The sequence below is a fragment of the Mercenaria mercenaria genome, chromosome 6 (assembly GCF_021730395.1).
Source record: "Mercenaria mercenaria strain notata chromosome 6, MADL_Memer_1, whole genome shotgun sequence".
Classification (NCBI taxonomy): Eukaryota; Metazoa; Mollusca; class Bivalvia; order Venerida; family Veneridae; genus Mercenaria; species Mercenaria mercenaria.
The window spans coordinates 62,624,776-62,642,794 of NC_069366.1; the positions used below are offsets into that span (position 1 = coordinate 62,624,776).

Below are 18,019 nucleotides of genomic sequence, written 5' to 3' on the forward strand. Positions count from 1 at the left end.
TGAAGAATAAGCCTTCATAATTCAGTTTAAACCCTAATAGTATCTGCACTTTATCATGATAATGGAAAAACATTTAACAGATTTTCACAGAAAGCAGGGAGGCATCATTTCAGCTAATTTCATTTCAGTAACTTAATACACTGAAGAACTGTTTTTATACGCCCGTTTGAAAAATGGGACGTATTATGGGAACGCCCCTGGCGGGCAGGTGGATAGGTGTTCGGCCGGGCGGACAGCATCCACAGACTTTGTCCGTAGCATATCTTCTTCAAGCATGGAGGGATTTTGATGAATCTTGGCACAATTGTTCAACAGGTCCATGGGTCTAAGGTCAAGGTTAGATCAAAATCAAAAATGACTTTGTCCTGAGCATATGTTCTTCATGCATGGAGGGATTTTGATGTAACTTGAACCAGGTCCCTAGGTCTAAGGTCAAGGTCACACTTAGAGGTCAAAGGATGCAAGAATCAAAACTTCATTTCTTCTTGATGCCTGGAGGGATTTTGAAATAACTCGGCACAAGTGTTCACTACCACGAGAAGGAGTGTCATGCACAAGAACCAGATCCTTAGTTCTAAGGTCAGGGTCACACTTAGAGGCCAAAGGTCAGGTGCAAGAATGACTTTGTCTAAAGAATTTCTTCTTCATGCATGGAGGGATTGATGTAACTTGGCACAATTGTACACCATCATGAGACAGAGTGTCCCTTCTTACTTTCCTTTGTTTTACTATAAATAGCTGATACTGTATTTTTAGCTCGACTATTCGAAGAATAAGTAGAGCTATCCTACTCACCACGGCGTCGGTGTCGGCATCACACCCTGGTTAAGTTTTTCGTACCAGTCCACATTTTGACAAAGTCTTTTGAGATAAAGCTTTGAAACTTTCAACACTTGTTTACCATCACCATGTCCAGTTATAGGCAAGAGTACATAACTCTGTCAAGCATTTTGATTGAATTATGGCCCCTTTTGACTTAGAAATCTTGGTTAAGTTTTTCGTACCAGTTCATATTTTGACAAAGTCTTTTGAGATAAAGCTTCGAAACTTTCAACACTTGTTTACCAACACCATGTCCAGTTGTAGGCAAAAATACATAACTCCATCAAGCATTTTGGTTGAATTATTGCCCCTTTTTGACTTAGAAATCTTGGTTAAGTTTTTCGTACCAGTCTACATTTTGACAAAGTCTTTTGAGATAAAGCTTTGAAACTTTCAAAACTTGTTTACCATCACCATGTCCAGTTGTAGGCAAGAGTACATAACTCCATCAAGCATTTTGGCTGAATTATGGCCCCTTCTGACTTAGAAATCTTGGTTAAGTTTTTCGTACCAGTTTATATTTTGTGTAAAGTGTTTGACATATGGCTTTGAAACTTTTATATCTTGTTCAGTATTATAGTCTCTATCAATAGGCAAGAGTACATAACTCTGTCATCTTTTTTGGCTAAATTATGGCCCTTTTTGAACTTGGAAATTGGTTCTGTTTTCGTATATGTCCATGTTTTGTCAAGACTATTTGACATATGGCTTTTAAACTTTAAACACTTGTTTATCATTATGATTTCCATCTGTAGGCAAGAGTACATAACTCTGACAACTATTTTGGCTGAATTATGGCCCTTTTTGGACTTTGAAATTTTTGTCAAAACTATTTGAACTGTGGCTTTGAAACTTTTAACACTAGTATATCAACATGATTTCCATCTGTAGGCAAGTGTACATAACTCTATCAGCTATTTTGACTGAATTATGACCCTTTTTGGACTTGGAAATTAGTTAAATTTTTCATACAAGTCCATATTTTGCCTAACATATAACTTAATAACATATTTGCCATCATGGTCACACATTGCCACTTAGTCCAAGACTAATCGATATCCACAAATACAGGAACATTTTTTGTTTAATCCATTTTTTTCCTTTGTCTGAAAATCCATGGAAATATTTTGACCCCATTCTTCAATCAATTCTTCGAATAGTCGAGCGCGCTGTCATCCGACAGCTCTTGTTTTCATTACTAGTTGTAGGAAAAAATCGAGACCCCTTTTTCTGTAGTATAACATGCATGTTACATCCAATTTTGAGGTGTATTTTGACCTATCTCTACCTGGTAAGAATTTTTTTTTAAGATTAACTTCTCTTAGTTGTTACTATAAATAACTTATATTGGAACTTTTTGTTACTGTTTTATAATTGACCATACAGAAAAACCAAGACCACTTTTCTGCGGTACAACATAGATGTTACTTTCAAAATTTAGGTGTATTTTAAGGTATCTACCTGGTAAGGAGTTTTTTTGCGGATTTAGAAGAACAAAAGTACTACAGAACCACAGAATTAAAATTCCATTTGCAAATACAGGTGCTAGTGTGAATAAATTTGCTATGACGGGCATATATTGCGACATTCTGGCACTCTTGTTTAGTCATTAACTAGTGCTCAGTTTGGGCTTTGATCTGTGTAATCAAAGTAAAGGCTATGTTACTAAAATAGAATTTTTGTTTTCACTCATGAACTTAGGTATAGTCTTGGAATATAGACAGACAGTACTGAATGAAAGGTTATCTGATTATTATCATGGTCTTTTTTTTTTCAAGCCCTGCTTGGGTGGTTTTCTGAGGAAGCAATCCAGCTGACTAGTGGAAGGTCTGTGGTACTACACTAGTGTCTATAATAAATTTCCTGAAATAATGATCAACAGAGCTCCTACAGCCTTCCTCCGCCATTAGATACTGAGAAGTCATTACCTTACCTGTACTTTGTTGGTGTGATCTAAAATACAACAGCAAGTTCATGGTCACTGAAGTAGAACTTTTGTTTACAGTTTGAGGGGATATTTTGGTGATTTAAGTATTGATGTTAAACCCTATAAATCAAACAGATTTTTATATATATCTGTTTAAAAAAAAGGACGTTTAATATGTTCACCCTTTATGGGCAGGTTGGCTGAAAAAACTGGGTCAGAAAAATAACTAAGAGTACTTTGTATCGAAACTAAATAAACTTACACAAACTATGTTTCTCTATAAAATCTAGGTCAAGTTCGATAACCAGACCAGTATCTTCAGTGAAGGTCCTTGAATTGAAATTAACAGTGTCTGCTCGAAAAGAAGAGTAATTTTGAGTAAAAGTTTGATAACTAGGCAGTTCATCCAGTGTCTCAAGAGTTAAGGTCCTTAAATGAGACAAAATTGCTCAAATTTCCATTTTTTTTTGCTTGATAACTAAATTAATTTTCTTTAATATCTACCAAATTTACACATACTATATTTTACTATAACATTTAGGTCAAGTTCAATAAGCACTTACTTTGGGCCAGCGTTTTTACAGTAACAATACTTGAATTTTGACAGAATGTATTTAAAAATATAAACATTATTATTAGGTTATAAAACAGTTTAGTATAAATGAACATTAAACATTTTCATTACCTTATTTTCATTTCTTCACACCTGCAATCAAGAAACATTCTGCAAACATTTCTTGTAAAATTTGTTATTCTGGACCAGTTTGTATAAAAAAAAAGACAAAAAAGGGGAACATTTTCTGTTCCACAGGTGGCAGTGTAAAGTAAATTGCTAGGACAAGCGTACATGTATATTGTGACATTCTGGCACTCCTGTTATCATAGGTAGTTTAATTTCAGGAGGAGGAGGAGGAGGTTATGTTGTATGATCGTAAGTCCGGCATCAGTCAAGCTGAAGTACCACATGGTTTCCTTACTACCAGAAAACCAATCAAGGTACTTCTGTGTTCTAATTCTGTGTTTAAAAAGTATTTCTTACATGTTAATCATTTCTTAGAAACATGCTTTGTAAAGATATTGCTTTTGCAGGAGCACAAAAGGAACAGGATAGTACATAGAGATATTTACAAAATGCAATACAGTCAAACTTGCTTGAGAGACAATGTCTAATAAGAGACCACTTACACAAAGAGACCACATTTTCAATTCTGTTCTGTATTGTTTAAGAACAAATTATGTTGTATCATGAGACACTTTGTGTTAAGAGACCATTGTTTTACCATTGCCTTAGATGGTCTCTTAATACAAGTTATACTGTACTTCTTTTAGTTTACTTGGCTTAGATGTAAAATTTAAATGAAAACATTATATTTTTCAATTAGCATATGCCAATACTGCAAAATCATTGATGTTCATGAGGAACTAATTTTCATTGATGTCATGGTTGCTGTAATCGTTGAAACCAAATTCCAGCAAACAAACCTTCCATTCTTAATCTTTTTAAAAGATGAAATCCATGAATTCATATCCTGGTGAAATAGCCATTTTGACTAAAACCGCGAAATGAGGATTTAATCTTTGACCTAGGCTGGTTGAACTGTATGTTGGTGAATAATTATGTCTAAAAATCCTGACCTTGCCTACTTGAAATTTTTACAGATTTTTAGCGTGACTATACGAAGTATGGAGAGCTGTCCTACTCGACCCGGCGTCGGCGTCCTTCCGTGTCCGGACTTTGGTTAAAGTTTTGATGCTTTTTCTCTTTATCTTTGTTATTACTTGATGGATTTCCTTCAGACTTAAAATATCATCACCCACATCATGTGGCACAAGGGTCATAACTCTGGCACCAATATTTCATGAATTATCCCCCCTTTTTACTTAGAATTTCAGGTTAAAGTTTTGATGCGCTTCCACTTTATCTTAGTTATTCCTACATGGATTTGATTCAAACTTGAAATAGTTGTTCCACATTATCACTCCACATCCTATGACACAAGGTCAATAACTCGGGTACCAATATTTCATTTACTTAGAATTACAGGTTAAAGTTTTAATGCATTTCTGCTCTGTCTCAGTAATTTCTAAATGGATTTGATTCAAATTAACTTAAAATAGTTGTTCAACATTATCGCTCACATTATGACATAAAGGTCATAACTCTTGCACCAATATTTCATGAATTATCCCCCCTTTTTACTTAGAATTTCTGATTAATGTTTTGATACACTTTCACTCTATCTCAGTTATTACTAAATGGATTTGATTCAAACTTAAAATAGTTGTTCCTACTTATCACTCACATCATATGACACAATGTGCATAACTCTGGCTTCAATTTTTTCATGAATTACGCTCCTTTTTACTTAGAATTTATGGTTTATTTTCTTGCATTTTCACTATATTTCAGAGAGATTTTCAGTTATTATGGAATGCATTTGACTCAAGCTTGAAGTAGTTGTTCCACACCATCACCCACATCATATGAGACAAGGTGCAGAACTCTTGCACCAGTATTGAATGAATTATGCCCCATTTTTAGCTCGACTATTCATAGAATAGTAGAGCTATTGGACTCGCCCATGCGTCGGCGTCCACGTCCGCGTCCCGATTTGGTTAAGTTTTTGTATGTAAGCTGGTATCTCAGCAACCACTTGTGGGAATGGATTGAAACTTCACACACTTATTCACTGTGATAAACTGACCTACATTGCACAGGTTCCATAACTCTATTATGCTTTTTTACAAAATTATGCCCCTTTTTCGACTTAGAAAATTTTGGTTAAGGTTTTGTATGTAAGCTGGTATCTCAGTAACCACTTGTGGGAATGGATTGAAACTTCACAAACTTATTTACTGTGATAAACTGACTTACATTGCACAGGTTCCATAACTCTATTTTGCTTTTTTACAAAATTATGCCCCTTTTTCGACTTAGAATTTTTTGGTTAAGGTTTTGTATGTAAGCTGGTATCCCAGTACTCACTAATTGGAATGGATTGAAACTTCACACACTTGTTCACTGTCATGATCTGACATGCACAAAGCAGGTCCCATAACTTTATTTTGCTTTTTTTCAAAATTATGCCCCTTTTTCAACATAGAAATTTTTGGTTAAGTTTATGTATGTAAGCTGGTATCTCAGTATCCACTAATAGGAAAGGATTGAAATTGCACACACTTGTTCACTGTCATGATATGACATGCAATGCAAAGGGTCAATAACTCAACTTAGCATTTTACAAAATTATGCCCCTTTTTCGACTTAGGAGTTTTTGGTTAAATTCCTATTATGTAAGCTGGTATCTTAGTACCCACTAATGGGAATGGATTGAAACTTCACACACTTGTCCACTGTCCTGAGCTGATAAGCACTATGCAGGTTCCATAACCCTGTTTTGCTTTTTTACTAAATTATGTCCCTTTTTCGACTCGTATTCATTCAATCGACAAGGCTGTTGAATAGTCGAGCGTTGCTGTCCTCCGACAGCTCTTGTTGCTTAGAACAATACTTATATAGTGTTTTGATACACTTAATCTTTATCTCTCTTATTACTTAATATTTTTGACACAGACTCAAGCTATTGTGCAGTATCTTCATCCACAGTTGGAGTCATTAAACACTCCAGTGACAGCTCCAGTTTCCTCAGATGTGCCCAGTTTCACTATCCAGCATCGAAATAGTTGAGCGCGCTGTCTCCTGTGACAGCTCTTGTTAGTAATGGAGTGATTAAATGTTGAATCAATTTGTACAAATCCATCTCACTAGCATAATTTTTTTATATGGTCAATCTTCCATAGAAACAGAGACACATGTACTCACTAGTTAAAATTTCACTCAAGCAAGTATTGGTTGTGAATGCTGTTTATTTATGGCATGCACTTAAATTGGGCTTAACTAATAATACTATGGTAGATAGAAAGTACTGGTTAAGACTTGGTATATGATCACACAACTATGAAATCATTCAACTGTTGTGCACTAAACTTTGTTGCATTGGCAAATAAAAAAAGCTATTTTTTGGCAATATGAGTTGGTGGATTTCAACGTTTGTTTGTAATGGACAGTTCCAGTTTTGGTTGATAATTGTATATGACAGTCCTGATTGAACAATCTGTTTTATGTAAACATTAATGACTGGCAGTTTTGGATCTGTCTGTATACATGGAAATTTGATTTGTTTTCTGAGATTAAACTGCCCATAGTCTCTACAACAGAGTCCATGAAAATTAATCTCCAATGAATATTAATGATTTATATTTACGTTTTTGAAGGTGTCACAATTCTTGAACTAAAGTCTCTTTACTACTTTGTAAAAAGAAAATCTGTGTACATGTACTAGATAAACCATTTCCCAGGGAAAAAGCTGATGCATTGAACTTACTTCTAGGTTAAAGTGACACAAGCAAAGCTTAGATGAAATGAAAGTGTATAATACTCACTATAGGTCAAAAGGAGAAGAGCAAAATGTTTGAATTATCCTGAGTTTTAAGTGATCCAAAAATAGATTATATAAGGAAAATAGCTGAGACCACATAATGAATTGATAGAGTGAGCCCAATTACTTGAATGGGCAATGATTAACTGTATTTATATTTTCAAGGATCAAGTACAAAGACGTCGTGATTTTGAAGAAGAGAAGGATGTACCTGTAGGCTGTATGCACGTGGAGACAGTGAGTCTGATTGCACGTAGGCCAGCAAGAAAAGAGAAAGGAGCAGGGGATTGTCCAGAGGGATTCACTAGGTGGAAGGGAAAAGTTGTACGCAACTACAAAAAATTTAAAAAGGTAAACACATGTTTTGTGTGTAAATCTGTGCCATATATGTTTCTTAGATAGAACAAAATAAGTTTTTTTTCTACACTTGCTGGGGACCCTGTTGTTGATTTTGTTGTTTTTAGCTCACCTGTCACATAGTGACAAGGTGAGCTTTTGTGATCACGCAGCGTCCGTCGTCCGTCCGTCCGTCCGTCCGTCCATAAACTTTTGCTTGTGACCACTCTAGAGGTCACATTTTTCGTGGGATCTTTATGAAAGTTGGTCAGAATGTTCAGCTTGATGATATCTAGGTCAAGTTCGAAACTGGGTCACGTGCGGTCAAAAACTAGGTCAGTTGGTCTAAAAATAGAAAAACCTTGTGACCTGTCTAGAGGCCATATATTTCACAAGATCTTCATGAAAATTGGTCAGAACATTCACCTTGATGATATCTAGATCAAGTTCGAAACTGGGTCATGTGCCCTCAAAAACTAGTTCAGTAGGTCAAATAATAGAAAAACCTTGTGACCTCTCTAAAGGCCATATTTTTCATGGGATCTGTATGAAAGTTGGTCTGAATGTTCATCTTGATGATATCTAGGTCAAGTTCGAAACTGGGTCACGTGCGGTCAAAAACTAGGTCAGTAGGTCTAAAAATAGAAAAACCTTGTGACCTCTCTAGAGGCCATATATTTCATGAGATCTTCATGAAAATTGGTCAGAATGTTCACCTTGATGATATCTAGGCCAAGGTCGAAAGTGGGTCACGTGCCATCAAAAACTAGGTCATTAGGTCAAAATATAGAAAAACTTTGTTACCTCTCTAAAGGCCATATTTTTCATGGGATCTGTATGAAAGTTGGTCTGAGTGGTCATCTTGATGATATCTAGTTCAAATTCGAAACAGGGTCATGTGCGGTCAAAAACTAGGTTAGTAGGTCTAAAAATAGAAAAACCTTGTGGCCTCTCTAGAGGCCATACTTATGAATGGATCTCCATAAAAATTGGTCAGAATGTTCATCTTGATGATATCTAGGTCAAGTTTGAAAGTGGGTCACATGCCATCAAAAAGTAGGTCAGTAGGTCAAATAATGAAAAAACGTTGTGACCTCTCTAGAGGCCATATTTATCATGGGATCTGTATGAAAGTTGGTCTGAATGTTTATCTTGATGATATATAGGTCAGATTTGTAACTGGGTCAACTGCGATCAAAAACTAGGTCAGTAGGTCTTGAAATAGAAAAACCTTGTGACCTCTCTAGAGGCCAAACCCTTGAATGGATCTTCATGAAAATTGGTGAGAATGTTCACCTTGATGATTTCTAGGTCAAATTTGAAACTGGGTCACGTGCCTTAAAAAACTAGGTCAGTAGGTCAAATAATAAAAAAACCTTGTGACCTCTCTAGAGGCCATACTTTCATGGGATCAGTATGAAAGTAGGTCTGAATGTTCATCTTGCTGATATCTAGGTCAAGTTCAAAACTGGGTGAACTGCGGTCAAAAACTTGGTCAGTAGGTTTAAAATTAGAAAAGTCTTTTGACCTCTCTAGAGGCCATATTTTTCAATGGATCTTCATGAAAATTGATCTGAATGTTCAACTTGATGATATCTAGGTCAGTTTCGAAACTGGGTCACATGCGGTCAAAAACTAGGCCAGTAGGTATAAAAATAGAAAAACCTTGTGACCTCTCTAGAGGCCATATTTTTCATGAGATCTTCATGAAAATTAGTGAGAATGTTCACCTTGATGATATCTAGGTAAAGTTCAGAACAGGGTCATGTACCTTCGAAAACTAGGTCAATAGGTCAAATAATAGAAAAACCTTGTGACCTCTCCAGAGACCATATTTTTCAATTGATCTTCATGAAAATTGGTCAGAATTTTTATCTTGATAATTTGTAGGTCAGGTTCAAAACTGGGTCACATGAGCTCAAAAACTAGGTCACTATGTCAAATAATAGAAAGAAACAACATCATACTCAAAACTGGGTCATGTGGGAAGAGGTGAGCGATTCAGGACCATCATGGTACTCTTGTCATTCTTCTGCGACTTACATGAGTGTGCTTCAAGTATGAGGAAGCTGAAGGTATCTGTGCATATTTGAAACACAACAAGGAAATTCATAAGCAAATAGATTAATTTAGATTGCATATCATATCTTGAATTTACCTGTTTTGTTTTTTAGCTCTTCTGATATTTGAAAAAAATCTATGCGGTATTGTCATCACTTGATCGGTATTGTCATCATTTGATCGTATGAGTCTGCATTGGTTAAATTTTTTGTTTAGGTTCAACTTTTCTCAAAAACTGTGATAGCTACAGCTTTTAAACTTTGCACACTTGTTTATCATCATTAGGAGATTATGTGGGCCAAGAACCATAACTCTAATATGAATTTGTTAGATTTATGGTCCTTTTTTGTACTTTTTTGCCACCAGCAGGCTAAACATTAAAAAGAAAGCATTGCTTCTTAATTCAAGCTTTTCCTAAACCTTCGGAAAGTGTATGTTTTTCATAGTATTAACTGATGGATATGTGTACAAGCACAGCCAGAGAAGCATGAAATATTTACAGTCCTCTGTAATCAATGTAATCTATAGGAATACTATCCCTTTATATAGTTTTACATTTTAGTGTGAAGAAAGCAATTTTTGACTGATTTTTAGCTCACCTGTCACAAAGTGACAAGGTGAGCTTTGATCACGCAGCGTTCATCGTCCGTCCGTGCGTGAGTCCGTTCGTGCGTGCGTAAACTTTTGCTTGTGACCACTCTAGAGGTCACATTTTTCATGGAGTCTTTATGAAAATTGGTCAGAATGTTCACCTTGATGATATCTAGGTCAAGTTCGAAACCGGGTCATGTGCCGTCAAAAACTAGGTCAGTAGGTCTAAAAATAGAAAAACATTGTGACCTCTCTAGAGGCCATACTTGTGAATGGATCTTCATGAAAATTGGTCAGAGTGTTCACCTTGATGATATCTAGGTCAAGTTAGAAACTGGGTCACCTGCTGTCAAAAACTAGGTCAGTAGGTCTAAAAATAGAAAAACCTTGTGACCTCTCTAGAGGCCATATTTTTCACAAGATCTTCATGAAAATTAGTCAGAATGTTCACCTTGATGATATCTAGGTCAAGTTTAAAACTGGGTCACGTGCCATCTAAAACTAGGTCAGTAGGTCAAATAATAGAAAAACCTTGTGACCTCTCTAGAGGCCATATTTTTCATGGGATCTTCATGAAAATTGGTCAGAATGTTCATCTTGATGATATCTAGGTCAAATTTGAAACTGGGTTACGTGCCTTCAAAAACTAGGTCAGTAGGTCAAATAATAGAAAAACCTTGTGACCTCTCTAGAGGCCATATTTTTCATGGGATCTATATGAAAATTAATCTGAATGTTTATCTTGATAATATCTAGGTCATGTTCGAAACTGGGTCACGTGCGGTCAAAAATTAGGTCAGTTGGTCTAAAAATAGAAAAACCTTGTGACCTCTCTAGAGGCCATACTTGTGAATGGATCTTCATAAAAATTTTATCAGAATGTTCATCTTGATGATATCTAGGTCAAGTTCGAAAATGGGTCAAGTGCCATCAAAAACTAGGTCAGTAGGTCAAATAATAAAAAACCTTGTGACCTCTCTAGAGGCCATATTTTTCATGGGATCTTTATGAAAGTTGGTCTGAATGTTCATCTTGATGATATCTAGGTCAAGTTCGAAACTGGATCACGTGCGGTCAAAAACTAGGTCAGTAGGTCTGAAAATAGAAAAACCTTGTGACCTCTCTAAAGGCCATATATTTCACAAGATCTTCATGAAAATTGGTCAGAATGTTCATCTTGATGATATCTAGGTCAAATTTGAAACTGGGTCACGTGCCTTCAAAAACTAGGTCAGTAGGTCAAATAATAGAAAAACCTTGTGACCTCTCTAGAGGCCATATTTTTCATGGGATCTATATGAAAGTTAATCTGAATGTTTATCTTGATAATATCTAGGTCAAGTTGAAACTGGGTCAGGTGCGGTCAAAAACTAGGTCAGTTGGTCTAAAAATAGAAAAACCTTGTGACCTCTCTAGAGGCCATACTTGTGAATGGAACTTCATAAATAATTGGTCAGAATGTTCATCTTGATGATATCTAGGTCAAGTTCGAAAATGGGTCAAGTGCCATCAAATACTAGGTCAGTAGGTCAAATAATAAAAAACCTTGTGACCTCTCTAGAGGCCATATTTTTCATGGGATCTGTATGAAAGTTGGTCTGAATGTTCATCTTGATGATATCTAGGTCAAGTTCTAAACTGGGTCAACTGCGGTCAAAAACTAGGTCAGTAGGTCTCAAAATAGAAAAACCTTGTGACCTGCCATACTTTTGAATGGATCTTGATGAAAATTGGATAGAATGTTCACCTTGATGATATCTAGGTCAAGTTCGAAACTGGGTGACGTGCCTTCAAGAACTAGGTCAGTAGGTCAAATGATAAAAAAACGTTGTGACCTCTCTAGAGGCCATATTTTTCATGGGATCTGTATGAAAATTGGTGTGAATGTTCATTTTGATGATATCAAGGTCAGGTTCAAAACTGGGTTACATGAGCTCAAAAACTAGGTCACTATGTCAAATAATAGAAAAAACGATGTCATACTCATTTCAAAACTGGGTTATATGGGGACAGGTGAACGATTCAGGACCATCATGGTCCTCTTGTTTTTTTTAGGGGGAACAATAGTAAATGTATAATGCAACATTTATTAGTGGTCCCTTACCAAAAACCTTACTATAAAGAAAACATAATTATATAACTCACAGTATTTTATTTGCAGACTGATCATGCTGGTTCCCAGGGGTTACCAAACATTATAGGGGGCAGTGACCTGGAAGTTCATGTTGCTAAAAGATCAAAGGAACTAGATGATTGGTTCAGGGAATCTGTACAGGTATCTTACAAACATTTAATGTTTACGTATGAGCTATGATATATGTAATATTTTGCATACTGAATTGAAGTATTAATGCTTTAATCCAATCTGGCAAAATTCGTCCAACACTCTTTTATTGTACGATAATTTGTGTTGCTGTTTAGGACATCATAGTGACAAATACATAATTTAAGAAAATAGTGCCTAAAACAGTTAACACTCAAGCTGGATATTGGATATTTCTGCCTGTGTCTACAACCAGGGATTCCTCAACAAGTTGTCGCAGCTATTTATGTCTGTGAAATTGTCTCCCTACTCACAAAAGTAAAAATCTGTTTAATTTTACCTAAAAAAATATGTAATCAAAGCCTGATGATGAAATCAAATGATGTCACAAAATTTAAAGCATACATGATTTGTGTAATTGTTTTGTTCCAGGTTAATGATATGATAATATCTTGAACAGAACAGAATTTTGTTTTTATTTTTCAGGCAGAAACAGAGCATAATGCCGAGGAGAGACGAGCTCAGGAATTGTTTGAGTACGTATTGTGCATGGATACTCTGTCCAGTATCAGCTTTTTTTTTTACAGTGTTAATGGGTTTGAATAACTTAGAATTGATTATTTATGTCTTTATTCTCTCTGTATCCTGACCTCACTTGCTTGTGGGCGCTTTTAAAGTATGTCAATGGTAAATGTAAACTAGAAAATGCTTTTGTAAAAAAGCGCATGTCTCCCCCAATGTAAAAGTTCTATAGGCAAGAAGTCAGTAGGGGTCAGGAGCAAAAGTCAAAGAGACACTGATGGTTGGCTGCAATAGGGATCATCTACTTGGCATGTCCAGTCATCCCGCTATATTTCAACACTCTTGGCCTAGTGGTTCTCAAGTCACTGTTCAGGCTCCTGTGACCTTGACCTTTAATCAAGTGACCTCAAAATAAATAGGGGTCATCTACTCTGCATGTCCAATCATCCTATTAAGTTTCAACATTGTAGGTCAAGTGGTTCTCAAGTTATTTCCAAAAAAATGATATTACATGAACAGGCCACTGTGACCTTGACCTTTAATAGACTGACCCCAAAATCAATAGGGGTCATCTACTCTGCATGTTCAATCATCCTATGAAGTTTCAACATTCTGGGTCAAGTGGTTCTCAAGTTATTGATCGAAACTGGTTATCAGTGTTCAGGCCTCTGTGACCTTGACCTTTAACGGAGTGACCCCAAAAACAATAGGGGTCATTTACTCTGCATGAACAATCATCCTATGAAGTTTCAACATTCTGGGTCGAGAGGTTCTCAAGATATTGATTGGAAATGGTTTTCCATGTTCAGGCCCCTGTGGCCTTGACCTTTAACAGAGTGACCCTAAAATCATTAGGGGTCATCTACTCTGCATGACCAATCATCCTATGAAGTTTCATCATTCTGGGTCAAGTGGTTCTCAAGTTACTGACCGGAAATGGTTTTCAATGTTCAGGCCCCTGTGACCTTGACCTTTCACAGAGTGACCCCAAAATCGTTAGGGGTCATCTACTCTGCATAACCAATCATCCTATTAAGTTTCAACATTCTGGGTCAAGTGGTTCTCAAGTTACTGACCGGAAATGGTTTTCAATGTTCAGGCCCCTGTGACCTTGACCTTTAATGGAGTGACCCCAAAATCGAAAGGGGTCATCTACTTTGCCTGTACAATCATCCTATGAAGTTTCAACATTCTGGGTCAAGTGGTTCTCTAGTTATTGATCGGAAATGGCTTTCCATGTTCAGGCCCCTGTGACCTTGACCTTTGATGGAGTGACCCCAAAATCAATAGGGGTCATTTACTCTGCATGAACAATCATCCTATGAAGTTTCAACATTCTGGGTCAAGTGGTTCTCTAGTTATTGATCGGAAATTGTTTTCAATGTTCAGGCCCCTGTGACTTTGACCTTTGTTGGAGTGACCCCAAAATCAATAGGGGTCATCTACTCTTCATGACCAATCATCCTATGAAGTTTCAACATTCTGGGTCAAGTGGTTCTCTAGTTATTGATCGGAAATGGTTTTCAATGTTCAGGCCCCTGTGACCTTGACCTTTGACGGAGTGACCTCAAAATCAATAGGGGTCATCCACTCTTCATGGCCAATCATCCTATGAAGTTTCAACATTCTGGGTAAAGTGGTTCTCCAGTTATTGATCGGAAATGGTTTTCAATGTTCAGGCCCCTGTGACCTTGACCTTTGACAGAGAGAACCCAAAAACAATAGGGGTCGTCTACTCCAGCAGCCCTACAACCCTATGAAGTTTGAAGGTTCTAGGTCAAATGGTTCTCCAGTTATTGCTCGGAAATGAAGTGTGACGTACGGACGGACGGACGGACAGGGCAAAAACAATATGTCTCCTGGGGGAGACATAATTATTGTCAACATAGGGTCACTCATTTCATCTCTATAATTTAAGGATACAATATGACATGTTGCATGGATTACTGTGAAATTCATTAAATTTCGTGGGCATGAAATTTCATGGTTTTGGTCAAAATGGCAATTTCGTGGGGATATGAATCCGTGGATTTCAGCTTTTGAACATAAAATGAATGGGAATTTTACTTGTTTGTTGGGATTAAATTTCATGGATTGACTCAACCACGAAATCCACAAAAATTAGTCCCCAGGAATATTAATGATTTCACAGTAAATCACTCAACATTTTTTATAATGAAATTTAAGCTGTTTAGTTCATATAATTAGTGTCAGTCTAAAGATGTATGACATTTATAAGTAATTGAAATCAGATATTGGATACCTTCAATTTGAAGATAGCTAATTGGATTGTTCTACGTATAATTTGTAATGACAATAGTGTACTGATTAGTACCTAGCTGGAGTATCATTCATTGTGTTTATACATTAATTTCTATTACATACAGTTTGGTCAAGATTTAATTCATTTAAAAAGTACATACAAATTTATAAACTATAATCTAATTGGTCTTGTTAATACACCTTTTGGTGACAGCTACCTTGAATTTTTGTCATTTATCACAATACAATCTATAAGGAGATCCTTTCTTAGCACAGAATGCAACAAACCAAAATTATAGCAGACTTGGCTTGATTAAGTCTGTTCATGAAAGGTAGTGGAAAGTGCAACACCCCTCATGCCCCCCAGCACAAGCTTACCCTTATATTCTGAAACTGCCATTACAGCCCAAGTCTGTGCTACCTTAGGTTTTATACAATTGAAGACCAGTCTCAAAATTGACCTTGTCATTGGTCAATTTCAACATTAAGCTAAGAAAAAAACAGTCAGATGCTAGCTTTGTGACTGGTACATCTCCTCCCCAAGACTCATGTAGACCAGCATGTTAATGTCACTGACTTTGATTCCCTGTTGTCTTTCTCTTCATTGATGAAAGTTCTGTGTTCAAGCTATGCTGTGAGCACAAAATCTCTTGTGTTGAGAAACTATCAATATCTCTTGTGAAAAGTTGTAGTTCTAAACAGATGCCTGGGGCCTCCGTGGCCGAGTGGTTAAGGTCGCTGACTTCAAATCACTTTCCCGTCATCGATGTGGGTTCCAGCCTCACTCGGGGCGTTGAATTCTTCATGTGAGGAAGCCATCCAGCTGGCTTACGGAAGGTCGGTGGTTCTACCCAGGTGCCAGCTCGTGATGAAATAATGCACAGAGGGGCACCTGGGGTCTTCCTCCACCATTAAAGCTGGAAAGTTGCCATATGACCTATCATGTATCAGTGCGACGTTAAATCCAAAAAAAAAAAATTAAAAAAAATAAACAGATGCCTAGCGAGACCAAGGTGTTACTAAACCTTGAAAAGCTGGATGATATATCTTAGAGAGTTCTACTTTTATCACATACATTAAGACATCTTAACAGCACGGAATGCTGAAATTATGTGGTTCATTCAGTTTAGATGAGAATATGGATTAAATTTCAAGACAGAAAAAAATGGCTTCAGAAAATTCTGTTTGATAAACTGATATCTTTATTCTGTTAGATAACACAATTAAAATTCGCCTCTGTGGCCGAATGGTTAAGGCAGCTGACTTAAAATCATTGCTATTGGTAGTTCTACCCAGTTGCCTAACCATGAGGAGATAATGCCAAGCAAGACACCAGGTGTCTTCCTCTACCATAAAAAGTTGGAAAGATGCTATATGACCTAAAATTGTGTTGATTTGACATTAAACTGCACCCTGCAAACACAAATCACATAGAAATTGTTAATTATGAATTTATATATATGTTTTTGAATTTCAGAGACTTTATTTAACAAAACCAAAGGGGGATTTTATGCACCTTGGTCAAATTAAACAGTTGTGGTAGATTTTGCCCTTACTGTACATCATTATTGAACAGAACAAAAACATAACTCCTGCTAATATTTAGACAATGAGTTCACATTTTATATGTTTCAGTTTTGACCCAAGTGCAAGGAGAAGAGGACGATGATGTTGATTTTTGCCTATCATCATGTTCACGGAGAACGCTCTTTCATAATTGTTTCTACAGAGGATGTCCTTCCATCATTGTGTTCTTAAAGAACGACATTCCATTATCATTGTGTTCAGGGAGAACATCCTTTCATTGTCACTTCTGTGTTCAATGTTGTTACTTTCATGAATAAAAAGATAGAACTTTTTTGGTTTTCCTGGCTATTATTTCTCCATAAACAGGCAGTTTTCAGTTTTGTCTGCCTCAGGATCACAAAACATTTTCACTAAATAAATTAATTGGATTTCAGATTTTTACAGGACCAGTATTCAACAAATTTTCAAAGTATTTATTCACAACTTTTAGATAAATTGATGCAGTAAGAGGGCAGATTTTGTAATGGTAATAGTTCGTGTTTTCTCTGTAATTTCTAAATTCAGATTTGGAATTTTAGGAGCAGGAGTAAGTCCAGTTTATCCCACATGATTGTCAAGAATATCCAAAAGAGTGAGTTTAGCAGTACTTGAATAAAATGTCAGTGTAGCAACAATTGTTGAATCTTTTTATGCCCCACTTCGAAGAAGGAGGGGTGTATTGTTTTGCAGATGTCTGTCGGTCGGTATGTAGACCAATCAGTTTCAGGATGATAACTCGTGAAGGTCAAGGTCACAGTGACCAAGAACAGTCTGTTTCGGGATGGTAACTCAAGAAAACTTGGGCCTAGGATCTTGAAAGTTGATAGGAAGGTTGGTCATGACCAGCAGATGACCCCTATTGATTTTGAGGTCAGTAGCTCGAAGGTCACAGTGGCCAGAAACATTTTAATGGTTTCTGGATGATAACTCCTGAAAGCTTGGGCCTAGGATCACGAAAGTTGATAGGGAGGTTTGTCATGACCAGTAGATGACGCCTATTGATTTTGAGGTCAGTAGGCTGAAGGTCAATGTCACAGTGACCCGGAACAGTAAAACAATTTCCAGAAAATAATTTAAGAACCCTTGGGCCTAGAATCACAAAACTGATTAGGGAAGTTGATCATGACCAGCAGATGACTCCTACTGATTTTGAGGTCATTATGTCAAAGGTCAAGGTCACAGTGACATGGAACAGTTGAAATGTGTCTGGACTATAACTTGAGAATGCTT

The 18,019-nt window shown here is 36.6% G+C and overlaps 1 protein-coding gene across 1 annotated transcript in view; it reads left to right on the top strand.

Moving 5' to 3' along the window:
• The window catches only part of LOC123548711 (nibrin-like), a 58,508-nt gene extending 41,427 nt beyond the window's left edge, over nt 1-17,081 (top strand). The window contains exons 14-18 of the mRNA XM_045336215.2: nt 3,650-3,745; nt 7,354-7,539; nt 12,338-12,451; nt 12,926-12,975; nt 16,859-17,081. Coding sequence (XP_045192150.2) covers nt 3,650-3,745; nt 7,354-7,539; nt 12,338-12,451; nt 12,926-12,975; nt 16,859-16,892 — 480 coding nt within the window. The 3' untranslated portion in view covers nt 16,893-17,081. The remainder of the gene's footprint in view (nt 1-3,649; nt 3,746-7,353; nt 7,540-12,337; nt 12,452-12,925; nt 12,976-16,858) is intronic.
• The last annotated feature ends 938 nt before the right edge of the window (nt 17,082-18,019 follow it).